Consider the following 13,222-nt stretch of genomic DNA (forward strand, 5'->3'; position numbering starts at 1 on the left):
TCGACTCCAGTCAATGGCCAGCTGCTGTCTCCTAGTCGCAATACCCTATCCGCATAGACCAGGTGGTCATTCCGCATTCTCAGTTCCAAACTAACATAGACAGATCGACGAAATCGCCAATGCAGCATAGGTTTTGGTAGCAGAAAATTATCTCCAAGACAGCCCAGTCAATAATCACTACGGCGCAGGGTACTGTCCCTCGCGAACTACAACCATGACTCCCGTCGATATGAGTTGCATTGCGTCTTCTTCCTACCACATACGACCATAGGTAGTGGAAAATACGGGATCCCGTCTGCTCTCCCATAGTCAAGCCACTAACCGGCGGATTAGTAGTTGGGTCGGTGACGACCAGCGAATCCCCGCTGTTGTATGTTTTTGCCTGTTCTAGCAATAAGCGAGTCATTTTTTGTGAGATACGATTCACCTCTTTGATCAAAAACATCATCTGTCATTCGTCAAAATCTTCAATTTGGCTGCTTGGCCGTGCCCCAATGTGGAGATCTCTTTCTTCTTTCCTGTCACCACGAAAGTTGCGACCAACCCTCACTCAAGCTTTACAGTATCTACTGTTTCATGTCCGGCTGTCCTTGCGAATGCATGGGGCATTGTATCTTCGTTTGAGAAAATACAGTGTTGATTCTCGATTTTGGTCACGATATGTGGGAAGGGGAAGGATAGCTGATGATGGGCTTTTACATGGACAAGCATCGTGAGGAGTGTCCTCAAGTTCTTCGTCAGCGGCAAGCTCGTAATGAAGCATCAAGATATCTTTGGCGAAACAGGCAAAACACAAAGGATGTGGTACCACAGCATCGAGATTGGAGACGGACTATCCGAAAATTACTCTTTGACCGTCTCAGAGATCGCACCTCGTAACTCAGTCAGAATCCTCAAACAACTGTCCTAGCAATATGTAGTCAAACTGTCCAAGGAGATAACTGCCATTTCTGATGTCGAACATACTCCTGAGTTTCTCGGAACCATCAAATTCATGGTCGGGCTCGTTAAAACCCTCACAGGACCAGAAGAATTCGCCGTGAGTGACAAGCAAAAGAGCGAGTCGCTCCAAGTTGCTCAATGGCTCTTGTTCTTGAGGCACAAGAGAAGACTCACGGGACCGTGTACGTCGAATTACCATGACGACAAGACAATAACTGACTGCAAACTACCACCGCATCAGCGTCGAGACACTGGACTCTGAACACGCCACGTTCGGTCAGGCCACTGAGTAGACTATGGGTTGTTTTGCCTTTTCATACATGTTGAGTGGTATGTTTCTACCAATTCGCAGTTGTGATCTTTACTAGTCTGAATAGTTTCACTTCTGAGCAACATTCTGAACCACGTAGGTGAATGTCCCGTCATCTCAAGTGACCAATTTACAGAAAGATCAATGGTAGCTGAATTTCCACCTCTCAATTCAATTTCCAAGTCTCATCAAGGAATATGGCTTCCTAAGTCTTGGAATTGCGCCGCCAAAGACATTCCTTTGACCAAAACATACCTCTTACACTTGTCAGTAACCAGCCTCGTTTCCCGAAGCAAAGCGGCAGAGGCCATTCCTGGATGAATTTGCTTTCTATAGAACTGTCAAACGTATTGAACTACTACTAATACACCAGAGCGAATGTCTCAGCATGCGATGGCTCAACTCCTTCGTCTCTTCTCACCTAAGCTATATTTTCCATAAGCTTTCTTCTCTTACACAGCTGCTCATCTTCAAATCGTTGCCATGTCTCAATACCATCATCAGACCATGTACCGAAGGCCAAAGCACGCGAGCACAATGGACACCAAACCAGCCGTGGTTCTTGTTCAGTCGCCAATGAGTAACAACCTCACATTCCGATTCGTGTGCCTATATCTCAGTCATGCCTCGATCAGTGTCAGCTTGCGCAAAAGAATCTTTGCAACCCTTCGAATCATATCCCTTTTAACGTGCCACAGCACCCTCAAAAAGTCGAAACAACGCTTGTCTGTTCATCATATCCGTCCTACGATAGAATGCATCTTTAAACAGCCACGCTGCAAGCCGCCAGCAAAATTCACGCACACTATTATGTGCCTTCAGGAGTAACTCCTGCTCTGTTCTCTGAAGATACTCCGTATCTCTATACCTATGCCGGCATACAGAGAGCATCGAGTGCCGAGCTGGATAGCCCTCCCGTGTCACGCAATAGAACGCCGCATCCACTCGAAGGCCGCTTCTGAATTTGACCCGATGGGTAACATAGAGAAACTCGCAGGCGTGGCAGTGCTCACACATTGGTATCGAATGATGTTGTTCCGGGAATGCTGCAAGGATAAGTCATACATGGCGACGATGATGAACTGGGGACGTACCGCAGAGAAACCCAATCTCTTTCTGCTCTGATAAATCTGGGATAGTCCAGACGGGCTTTGTAGATGGAGCGGTGTCTAAATTTCGGATGAGTTCAAAGAATAATTCGCGATCAATGCATGTGCCGCAAAGCATGTTCACGACGATGCGAATCTCTTCAGCGTAAAATAAAAAGGCGTCGGGTATGTCGTTGTTCTCGGGTAGTGGTGGCCAGCGTGGCTGAGGAGGATTCAAGTCTATCCCGTCGAAAGGCAGTGTGTTTGTAGTAGGAGTAGCTGCAGGTCGGAAGGGTTCTGAGACTGGCGCAAAGCTCTGAGATGCTTGCCTTGCCCTGTTGATGACCGCTGTCGCAGGGAGTTGAGTACGAATTGAGGGGCCTCGGGCTCGCGGTCTGGGTCGTTGGGCGTGGCATTGAGTTCGCTCGGGTCGTATCGCAGTAATGCTGGGTTGAGTTGCGGGCTGGGCTTGAGCCGTCGGTGCTGGTTGCGAGGGCTGAACTGGTGAGGGAGAAATGGCGCGAGGTGGATTTGGTTCATGGGAGCGTCTAAGGCGTTTCGCTTGCGTTTCTCTCAGAGGGACGTCGGAATCTGAATCCTCCTCATCCTCCTCGACGTAGTCTTCAACGTACGCTTGAAGCGACCGCTTCCCGGTGCCCATAGTGGGAGCGAGTGAGTGCGAAGCAAAATGGCCAGCAGAGAGTGGGTGGTATCAAATGATGGCACTGGCGAAATGGAGCAGCAAAGCGATGAAGCTGGAAGGTCGAGAAAATCGAGGGAGCGAGAAACAAAGGATGCTAAACATTTCACCTTTTCTTTCGCCCCATTCTCCAGCAAATGGCTTTAGTTGTGCTAATGCAGGTCCCCGACATTGTGTTTTCCAGGCAAACGCTGAGGAAATGAAACTGATGGATGTTGTTTGTAGTGGGTGAGCAGACGACGCAACGGAGATCAGTTGACATACGGTAACTGACGCGTTGAATCTTGAAGTCAAAGAAGTGTAATGATACCGAACACTTATCAACAAGATTTCAACTACTGTGTCGGCCTTGTGCAATGTAGGAGCACGAGGGACAATGTCCTCAATGGAGAGATGTCGTGTCGTGATTGATGCAGGCAGCCCTGGAGCAATTCGGTGAGAGGCGGGGCTCACTTTCGTCAGAACGTAGCCTATTAGCGCATGTAAGTCCACTGTAAATTTAGCGATACTCAGGGCATGGTCTGTTCTCAGGCGGGAGCTGAAAAGCAGCCCATGGCATGGCATGGACTGCACCTCGCCTCGCTCTTGCTCTTTTCTTACTGTCATATCCTTCACATCCTTCTATTGTCCTAACGCGTGCTCGTATCTATTCGCGCATCAGCTCAAACTCCACACTGTCCAATACTGCCTCAACCATCTCGACGCCTCCTCTGCCGACAAGACAGAAGGATCCGACCCGTACTCTTTCAATAGATGCCCATCAGCGAGCTTTATACTACCTACACGATCGAGTACCTCTACGTGTGGCGACCAGGCGCCCGCCCTCTCATCTCCTAGTCGCGAGAACCCGATTGCTAAACCGCGCCATGATACGCTCGCACCGACTCGACTGAAAAGACAAGTGCTCCCATCCGCAAATAGGTTTTGTGATACAGGTATTATATATTTGTCCCATCGTCTACTCTTTCATATACAACCATGGCCATGCACCTCCGACTTTGTTGCGAACCCCATGCCGTATCCACGACACTGTCTGACCAGTTCGCGGCCTGTTGAGACTTGACGGTACGTGAAGCATAAATCTGATCGATGTGAAAGAAGCCATCGACCATTGGCGATGGAAGGGTTCGGGTCCAGTTCTCGCAGCAACTAGTCATGCGCCCGCTGAATAACCTGCTGCGTCGACTGTCCATAGACCTTCCGAAGCGCGTTGAAGGCTTCCTCTGGCATGATGACAAGAGGGTACTGCGTGAGATGAAATTGTATATACGAGACTTGTGTGATCGCCCCACCGGCTCCATCTTGAAATGGATCAGAACGGTGCCTGACTGACTGCGGCGTAGTTGGTGAGATCTACGGCCCGAACCTTATCTTGGACGTTTAGTCTAGAGCAAGTCCAAAGTCAATTCACCCAAAACGCCAATCAACATCGCATAGGTTAAGCCATTGTAAAACGGGGAGATGAGCGGGAAATGGATTGTCAGCTAGAAGTGGGCAGTCTTAGACTCCCCGACTTTTGGAGGCCTGTTTTGCCAAGTTACTGCTGGGTAACTTGCGAAACCAGCCACAGTGGAGGCACTGGATGTACCTCCAGCTGTTTAGCAGAGAAGTCTTCACAATCTCCATGTGCTTCGTGTTCGGGCCCGGCCCGGAGCAGAACGTCCGTTGCGGCGATAAGGGTCTACAGCGGACCAGCTCTGTTATGTTCGCTGTCGTCAAAGGTACCGCGGTGCCTGTGTCTTTCTCTTGCAAAAACACAGGGCACCCACTAGCGCCGAGACCTTGATGCGCAAAGATTGTACCCTTCCTAGCCTCAATAGGTACACGTCAAAGTCCTCATTCTCAATCTCTCTATACCAATTCTTGTTGATTACCCTCTTGTGGTTACTTTGTAAAGCGCCCTTGTGCTACAGATGCATCAAAGTGACCTGTGCTAGTGTTCTTTCGGTGGGGGTTACAGTGGTCTTGGCCTAAAGCATCTGGATCATTGGCCAAATCCGAATCCTTATCACTGAAGTTGAGCATCTTAAGATCTATCCTGGCCATCTTAAGATGCAACCAGTCTCCATGAGTCTATTGATCGATCACCGTGATACACAAGTCATTTTAGTTGCCATTTCTTTACTTTCTCTTTTGAATTGACACGCGACGCATGATATTCGTCCAATCCACCCGATTTCTTTCCGATATCGATAAAATGCAAGCTACAGGCAAGCAAGAGAATGCCCAATGTCATTCATTCCATCATCTCGCGAGCCTGTCAGCAGCTCAGTGTCGGGGGCCAGATAACCCGCTAAACTAAGGAGCAATTTCCTCCTCTTCATCACTCTGTTCGCGTCCACGAGTGTGCGGTTGTTCGCCCTCTAGTTCAGGAATCCTGTCATCGGTGTTTGGACCCTGGAGTGAGAGGCCCAGCCTCACTTGGAAGGGTTCACGCTCACAGACGCAAGGCTAAGTCGCGACCAGACGTCCTCTTTGCTTTTCGGTGCTGCTAGAGCGTCGCCTGCTCTAACTAAATTTCCATGTACCACCTCAGTTTAGGGTAGTCCGAAGGAATGGGTCAAACTCCTCACAGCAACTACGCGTTTGCAAGCAGCGACGGTATCTAAATCCCAACACAATTCTTCCGCGCCACTACTGGAAGCATTGGCGTTGAAGCTACACAGCCAGGAGATTCTCGCTCCGATTCGGCCTGGTGCTACTCCTGCGATCATTGTGCCAGATCAAGCATGCCCTGTTATGATGAAGTCGCAACTGTCCTGCACCTCAATTTGCTAGTGCCGTCAACTTTTTAGCAAAAGTTGGCGCTGTAGAAGTATGAATGGCAGCTTCAAGCCCAGCCACAAAAGCCATTGCAGGGGATGTATTCTGTACTCCGTAGGGTTTCGTAAGAACCTCAATTGAAGCCACGTCATAGGGGACCATGTGCTCAGACCTCCCGATAGAACAAAGACACCAGACACTTTTGCAGTCCAGATGCGATATCACAGCCTACAGTCCGATCTCAAGTTACAGGTTTTGGATTTAGCCGTAGGGGTTCCCTCGGTACCAAGCATATTTAGATAATGGGCTACCAAAGGGTAAGTTCATCACCTCACCAACTTTGTGCAACCAAACACAACGTGAACCAGTTCTTTCAGAGGACGCTGATTATCTCTCAGTCAAGCGAAGTTTCTGTTGTTCCTTGTCTCTCTTTAGCTTATTGGTCATAATATGTAGAGTAATAAAAGCACAGGTTTGGTCTTCTGCTGTCTAACAACTGCTACCGTCATGTTCGGACCATGCAAGTGGCTTGAGCTACTCCACACGGTCCCCTGCCTTGTTCTTCAATGTCATGATGCAGAATTCTAGAAGCCTGAGCTTTTCTTTGCCAAGCTTTCAACTAGCCAATAATCTCCTTCAAGTGTGTAAGTACATACGTAGAAGCGAATGAACGGGGTTTCAAGATCTGGTGGTTCTTTGTGATATCTGCTGCAAGCATGATAGACACCTGTCCTTCTTTGTCGATAGATGCATGTAAAGTCTAGGCATGATGTTTATACTACCATTCACTATGGGTTTGAGGAGTAGTTATGATATATGATATGTCTGAAGTGAAAGAATAAAACTTACTGTTGAAGCCCATCCGTATACCTCTAGCCTTTTCTTCCCCCCCTTTCTCCAACCCTTCTAGAACTGTACTTTGATGCAAGCAACTGCCTCAATTAAACCAACACTTCACCAAAACCTTTCCCTCATTCCCACCGTAAGCCATACGATATGCCCCCATCTACGCGACTGCAAGAAGCTATCATGTTCCAGGCACTCGCTCCACTTCCTCCTCCCCCACCTCAGCCAACCTTCACCTGCTTCAAAAACATGCCGCCTGAGCTAAGAAGGATGGTATGGGATATGACTCTCCCAGACCCTCAAGTCTACTGTCTCAAGCCTTCGCGCAAGCAGAACGACAGATGGCTTCGAATCAAGGCACCTCCGCTCCCAGTTGCTCTCATGGTCAGCGAAGAATCACGAAACCAAGCCCAGCTCCGGCTCAAACGCTACACCATCTCGACGGATCCATTGGAGCCTTCCGATACCCAGCAGTATGGATACTTCAATCCCAGAACCGATGTCTTGCATTTGCCCTTTTGGAGTAGTCAGCGCAGGTTGGGCAGGTTCCCATTTGAGAAATTCTCTTTTCATCTTGATGTCACCCAGTCTGAACGTATCACTACGATTATCATGCCGAACCTTGATATTCGCCTAAAGTATGCAGAGAAGTTCCCCGACATATTCATGGTAATGCAGGATGAAATGAATGGGTTCAAAAGGCACAAATCTTGCAACACATGGATCCCTGTCGGGATGCCAGTCATCCATCGGCCTTGGAACAACGCTTTTCTCCAGGGTCTGCTTGATCACCGTCGCTTCCACGAGGGCATTAAGAGCTGGTCCCCAGCCGTATCGGCCATGCTATCGGAAACCCGTGAGGGCCATCCCACTGCAACCATCACTGCTATGCCGCTTGCCTGTGCATGCCCAGGCGTCGTCGACAGAATGGTCGCCAAGGTCGACATGGCAATCGGAGAGCAGCAGCGAAAGACGAGAAAGGAGGATAAAAAGGCGCAGAGAGTGAAGGCCACAAAAGAGAGACGGGAGAGAGCGGCTCTCAAGAAGTCATTGGCGAGACAGGAGAGAGAAGAAGCGGCCAAGGCCAGTGGGGAGAAGATCAGGCTCCGCACGAGACAGGCAAGACGCTTTCAAGTCAGTGACTAACCAGCCAGTTCATTTCTCCCTTCAACTTATCACAAGCTGAGAACGAACCATGGGCCAGAGGAACACAAACGGAAGAGGCAGACAGCAAGTCTTTGGAACGGAAAATGAATCATAAGGTGGGTGCCAAGGTTGTCGGGCAAGAGAATGGGAAAAGGCTATTTTAGAAAGGATCTCATATGTTCTGGGAGTATTTGGATAGAAGGAAAATGTAAAACTATAGACATGGGTTTTATTAGGACAATAAAACTAGTATTGAGCAAATTATGAATGCAATGACTGGGCTTCCGGAGGCGAAATCCAGAGGCAGACACGGAGTAGTCGGTTTCCAGTTACGGCTCCACCCCGACAGCTGAAATCCGAGGTTGATTGGTGTAGATGAGGCGGTAGTGTTGGCCAACGCGAGTCCCTGGAATCGCTCACTAACGAGGACGATTTAGCGGATCACTCCACTACAGTTGCGCTGTGTAATGATTATCGCATTTTTGCTTTGAATGTGAACATCGATCAATTGAAGATCACCAGAACAGTGGTATTATCCCTAAGTGTGACTTGTTTTAGTACTTGATATTTTCGAACTGGTGTTTACTGTGATAAAGTCTAGCTCTCATGGCGTATCTCGACTGTTTCTGTTGTGTCCTAGCAGATCAAGGCCAGCGCCACGAAAGACTCCTGTCTTGTCTGAAGGCTGTTCCTCAGCCTCGTCGGACCAACGTTCTTCCGAGCGCAGGCTACTCCACCCTCGCCAATTCACGCTCCTCTCACAACCAGCTTCATGTTCAATCATCCTCCTCTTCACCCTCCTCGAAATGTCGCCTCCACGCCATAACGTCCCTCCCATCATCCCGCGCTCAGTAACACTCCTCGAGGGAACCCCAAGCATCGCGCTACACCCGTTATAAAATTCCGGATTATACCCACCGAGAGCGAGAGTCCTCTCTGTGGAATAACCGGGGCGTGTAGAGGGCGACCTGGACTCGGAATCTCGCAGTTCTACTGGAGTTCCGAGGCGACCTGGCAGTTCTACTGGAGGTCCTGGGCGCCCGCCAGCGAGGCTCGGTATCTCTCTCGTGGTTGCGTTATTGGATGTGCTGTGCAGGTAAGTCTTGATTTCGTCTACTAACCTTGCGCTATGGCATGCATCGCCATCAACGAAACAACAGCTGTCGTCGAGTGGCAGTGGGAGGTTGTCACGCGCAACTTAGCCACCGCCGATCCCGATCACGACGCGATACGATTTACATTGCGACTCGACCGTGAGAGTCAATCTGGTGCGCACTTCGAAATCAGCATTCCCTTCAGATTCAAGGACAAGCCGGCTGGGGCAGGCGTATGCCTCAGGATAAATCCCTTCTTTATCAAGTCCTTCGCTTTTTCCGACGTGCTGAACCCGCCCGATGCCGTAAAACCCATATTCGATGCGACTACGTCCCTCGACTTCACCCTGGATAACAGAATCACCGTTCTTATTCCTAGCGATGTTGAAGAGCCTGTTGTAGCAGCTCGTGCGCGATCGGGCAAGATCCTCGACTTGATACACGAGCTTTCTTGTATCACCTCGTTGCGTATCTACATCCAACAGTCTCTACTCTCACCCGATGAGCTCAAGACCATCAGCGAGGCTGTGGAACAACGTCAAATCAAACCCTCCTCCGATCCAGACTATGATGTCTCACGAATGTTCAGCGGCACCGGCGCAAAAGTCACAACAATTCCTCCCCCCAAACCCCCGTCTTACAAGAAAGCAACGAGAACTCAGGCTCCCCCGAACGCTCCGTCCAATCGCAAACGGCCCCGACAAGACAGCCACCCCGAATTCTTCAACCAATTCTGGGATAAGCTCCAGAAGCTGGAATCCAAGGTTGACGACCTGCAAGCCGACAACGCCAAGCTAAGAGCAGATAACGCTCAGCTCAAAGACAAGGTCGAACGCCTGGAGAAGAAGTGCGAAGGGCTAGAACCGGTAGATGCGGAGGAGGCTGTGATAATAGAAATAAGAGATGATATCAGCTCGCTGGATCATAGAGTCAAATGCATCGAAGACGCGAGGGATGAAGATTTAGAGGACATAAAGGAAGGCGTATTTGATGAGTTGGCGAAGCGTCTGATCGGAGGATGAATGATGATTCTCTTATGGTATGTTCTGGTTTTGAGTTATGAGACAATTTACTGATGGGTGTAGATTTATGAGATATGAGCGACGACATCGTCAGACCTGATGAGTGCGACGACGAGACGAACCGCATATATTCGACCAATGTCCACTCCAACAAAATGCATTTGCAGTTGCAACCGAAGAATAATCAGTCCTCGAGGTTGCGAATTGAAGTTCAACACACGCACGCGGAGTAACCCGATCATGTCTCCGCAGGCTGTCTCCCTCCAAGTCACGATTCGATCATCTACAGTTGCATCCGGCCGCAGTGCGGTTGCTGCCGCCTGATCCATGTCGAAGAAGGCGGAAGACCTTACTGTAGTAGCCAGTAAGTGTATGGTGTTCCTATCAGTTGCAACAGCGCTGATTTCGGTAATTACACCAACGGCTGGGCATACACGACGCTCCAGAGGCACCGCTTCCTCCCATCGTTACGACTTTCACCTCGACGATGTGTCCTCCTTCCAGTCAAGTCGACCGCTCCCCTCTCTCTGGCTACTCAGCCCTGCCGCACGTCGCGCATCTCGAGACGCAGAAACATGGAGAGAAGAAGGAGCCAAAGAGAATTTCCGTGGGCAAGGTGGATCGAACCTGGTCGCATGTCTCTACGAGTAGTATCTCGGCTATGCGGTATACTACCACGGAGAAAGAAGTTGATGACACCATGGTTCAAGTCAGTTCCGTACTCAATATAACTCGGATCTAGAGCGCGATGGCTGTTTCAGTGGAAACTAGCTGTCGGTCGAAGGGTACAGACACTTCTCACTGCTGTTCAAGTAACTATGGCTTTGTTTTGAAGCCTGAGCGCCAAAGTCTGTAGAGTCAATAGTGTTGCCAGACCCCAGTGACAGTGTTTGAGAAACCATGCTATTGATGTGACTTCTAGTGATTTCTCGGCTACGAAAAGAGATAGAGTGTCTGCTGCAATACTGATAAATCATGCCTAAGCTAGCACTTCCATGCTGTCGAGTTTCCCCTCATCGTCAAGAGTAGCACTTTTCGTTACATCTTGAGAGCCCTGCGTATTAATCCTCCCCTGCCAAGCATGGACTTATCCATCCCTTTTGTACTTTTGGCGAAGTCATGGAGGTGCTGCGTTCCTTTGCGACTCATTCAGTTCGGCCTGTTCTTGTTTAAACCATTTGACCATGGTGGGGCTTCTTCGTGTGTTCCCCTGTAATGCCCGCCTGTGTTGTCCCTAAATTGATTATCACAGAGTCCGCTAAATAACCTGCACTGGGGATGCCCCAAGGTCGCCTATGTCAATTGCCTCCCACGCCAAGGTGCACAAGGCGTCAAACCAACTCTTGCGTCGACTCTTCAATCAAGTTTGACGCATCAGTTTGATACAACAAGATCGCCAAATATGCCAAGATATTATCATTTGCGCCCGGCGTCAACACACCTTTTCTTTCGTTCCAAACCCAGTGGCCGATGCAGCCAGCCCTGCGCTTGTTAACAGCCTACGCCCCCTCGACTTCTCAAGCGCGATTCAGCAGGGTGATTCGTCTTCCTTAAGGAGAAGCTCTCTCGTTGTAGCGCACGCAAGACTGCTGCTTGCCTCTGAAGAAGCCCCGTAGCCAGCTCGCTAGCGACGTTATATCCCGTTTTGCTTCCTACAAGAGACAATGGCAGATACACAAGACTTGGTCGGCACTGGCTAGCGATTGATTGCCGATTGGGATGTCGCTAACAACGACCAGAAGCACAAGAACTCTCATCCTCTCGGCAACATGGCCAGTCCGCCCCTCTCCATGCAAGATCCTCCACCTGGCCTACGGCTCTAGACCGCTGGATCCCCGACCATGTCTATTACCAGTCGTTTCTTGAGAACAGTCAACTTTTCTTATTGCCAGTAGCAGATTTCTTGCAAGAAGCAGATCCTTCCCATCAGTCAATGCTCCTTGCCAGCATCCGAGGATTCCCACTAGCAGTCGGAACCTTTACCCTCTCGCCAAAATGATACGCATTCCCCCGATGTTCATATCTTCCAAGCAGCAGATCGCGATGGGTAATGTAGATGTCGTCAAGGGCCTACTTTTCTCTCCAAAAGAGCAGCAAAATGGCCTTGTTAATAGGGGCTCCTCTGAGTGATTAACCCTTGGTATCTCGGGAAACACTTGTCAACTTCCATATGCATCATCATCAAGCTGATCACATCTTTTCCAATCCTGAGGCCATTTGTACGCGCAGGTTAACACGCGTGGACCATTTCATGCAAATGTCCCATCGCCATCGACTCGTCATACATGCCATTGAATTGTGTAGCCAAGAGAGGCACATTACCGTTATAAGGTAGAGTTTCTGGTTTATAGGGTACTTCATCGGCAGAAGATTCCTCGCGCCCTTGGCGATGAAACAGAACCCTTGATATCCGAGATTATTCTCTCTGAACCGATTTACAGAGAGAAGAGAAGCGTGTAGCTACCCTACGCGCGTGACTGTTGACGCTTTGGCCCCATATAGTTGTGGGTGTTATCCTCGCACATGCTGAATATCTTGCGCTGACTGCCCGACGGACGAGGAGGTTGATCAGCACAGGCAGAGAGGAAACTGGGCATCGCCTATCCGCGGTAGTCGAGCAAAAGGAGGTACGACGTCGTCAACAAGAGCCAACGTAGGAAGCCCCGTAGCTCTACTCCATGGCCGTGGCGTGCTGGTGTTTTGCTAAAGTCACACATAAGGTGCTGGTTCCAGAGATTGGAGTGACAATGCCATTGCTCGCTGCGGTATGAAAGATTGTTTGTGGATGAGAAACACCGATTTGAAGACGGACATGAAGGCTAATGTCGATCAAGGTGCGGCACATCTGCACCTTCTATTCCTCTCCCGCCTCCGGGCTGAAAATGTTGTCCGACCATGCTCCGACAGAGGCATTCATGTTCTTCCCTTTTGCGGCCTCTTGGCTCAAGAAGACGTCTCAAGCTCGATAATACGCAACCATCTATGTGCCTACTGGATCCTGTTTTGCAGACTCAGCAGTCATTGGGCTTTCACTAGACGGCTTTTCGGGCATCCCTAGGGCAATTTTGTTGAGAGGATCTTCGCTGATGAACAGGCGGGATAATCCGTCTATGAACTCTTCCACCCTGAGTCACCGCAGTCCTGCGCAACTACGCTCGTGCCGCAGCCTTCGCAACCTGCCGCGGTAACTTCTTACAAAGGTGTCACTTGTGCTTCAAACGTGTGGATCTCGTCTTCGAGACCCATCATGTAAATTTGCATACCCAGACATACATAATCTATCAGGTCGAGTGAAGGGCCAAAGCCATCCT

The 13,222-nt window shown here is 49.7% G+C and overlaps 3 protein-coding genes and 1 non-coding gene across 4 annotated transcripts; 3 read left to right on the top strand and 1 right to left on the bottom strand.

Moving 5' to 3' along the window:
* The first annotated feature begins 261 nt into the window (after positions 1-261).
* rrna21 lies at positions 262-377 on the top strand. The gene has a single exon (XR_004093482.1). It is a non-coding gene; the product is annotated as a ribosomal RNA (ribosomal RNA).
* A 1,934-nt stretch (positions 378-2,311) lies between these two features.
* Positions 2,312-3,001, bottom strand: FPRO_15201 (uncharacterized protein; the record flags this gene model as incomplete). Its single annotated transcript, XM_031220505.1, has 1 exon — positions 2,312-3,001. One exon carries the CDS (start codon positions 2,999-3,001, stop codon positions 2,312-2,314), a length of 690 nt encoding a protein of 229 aa, XP_031086157.1.
* A 3,798-nt stretch (positions 3,002-6,799) lies between these two features.
* On the top strand, positions 6,800-7,795 carry FPRO_15200 (uncharacterized protein; the record flags this gene model as incomplete). The annotated part of the gene is made up of 1 exon (XM_031220506.1): positions 6,800-7,795. The coding sequence occupies one exon, from the start codon at positions 6,800-6,802 to the stop codon at positions 7,793-7,795; it is 996 nt and encodes a 331-aa protein (XP_031086158.1).
* Positions 7,796-8,924: 1,129 nt separating this feature from the next.
* Positions 8,925-9,911, top strand: FPRO_15199 (uncharacterized protein; the record flags this gene model as incomplete). Its single annotated transcript, XM_031220507.1, has 1 exon — positions 8,925-9,911. The coding sequence occupies one exon, from the start codon at positions 8,925-8,927 to the stop codon at positions 9,909-9,911; it is 987 nt and encodes a 328-aa protein (XP_031086159.1).
* Between the last annotated feature and the right edge of the window lie 3,311 nt (positions 9,912-13,222).

The sequence above is a fragment of the Fusarium proliferatum genome (genome assembly GCF_900067095.1).
Source record: "Fusarium proliferatum ET1 genome assembly, contig: FPRO_scaffold009, whole genome shotgun sequence".
In the NCBI taxonomy this organism is placed as follows: domain Eukaryota; kingdom Fungi; phylum Ascomycota; class Sordariomycetes; order Hypocreales; family Nectriaceae; genus Fusarium; species Fusarium proliferatum.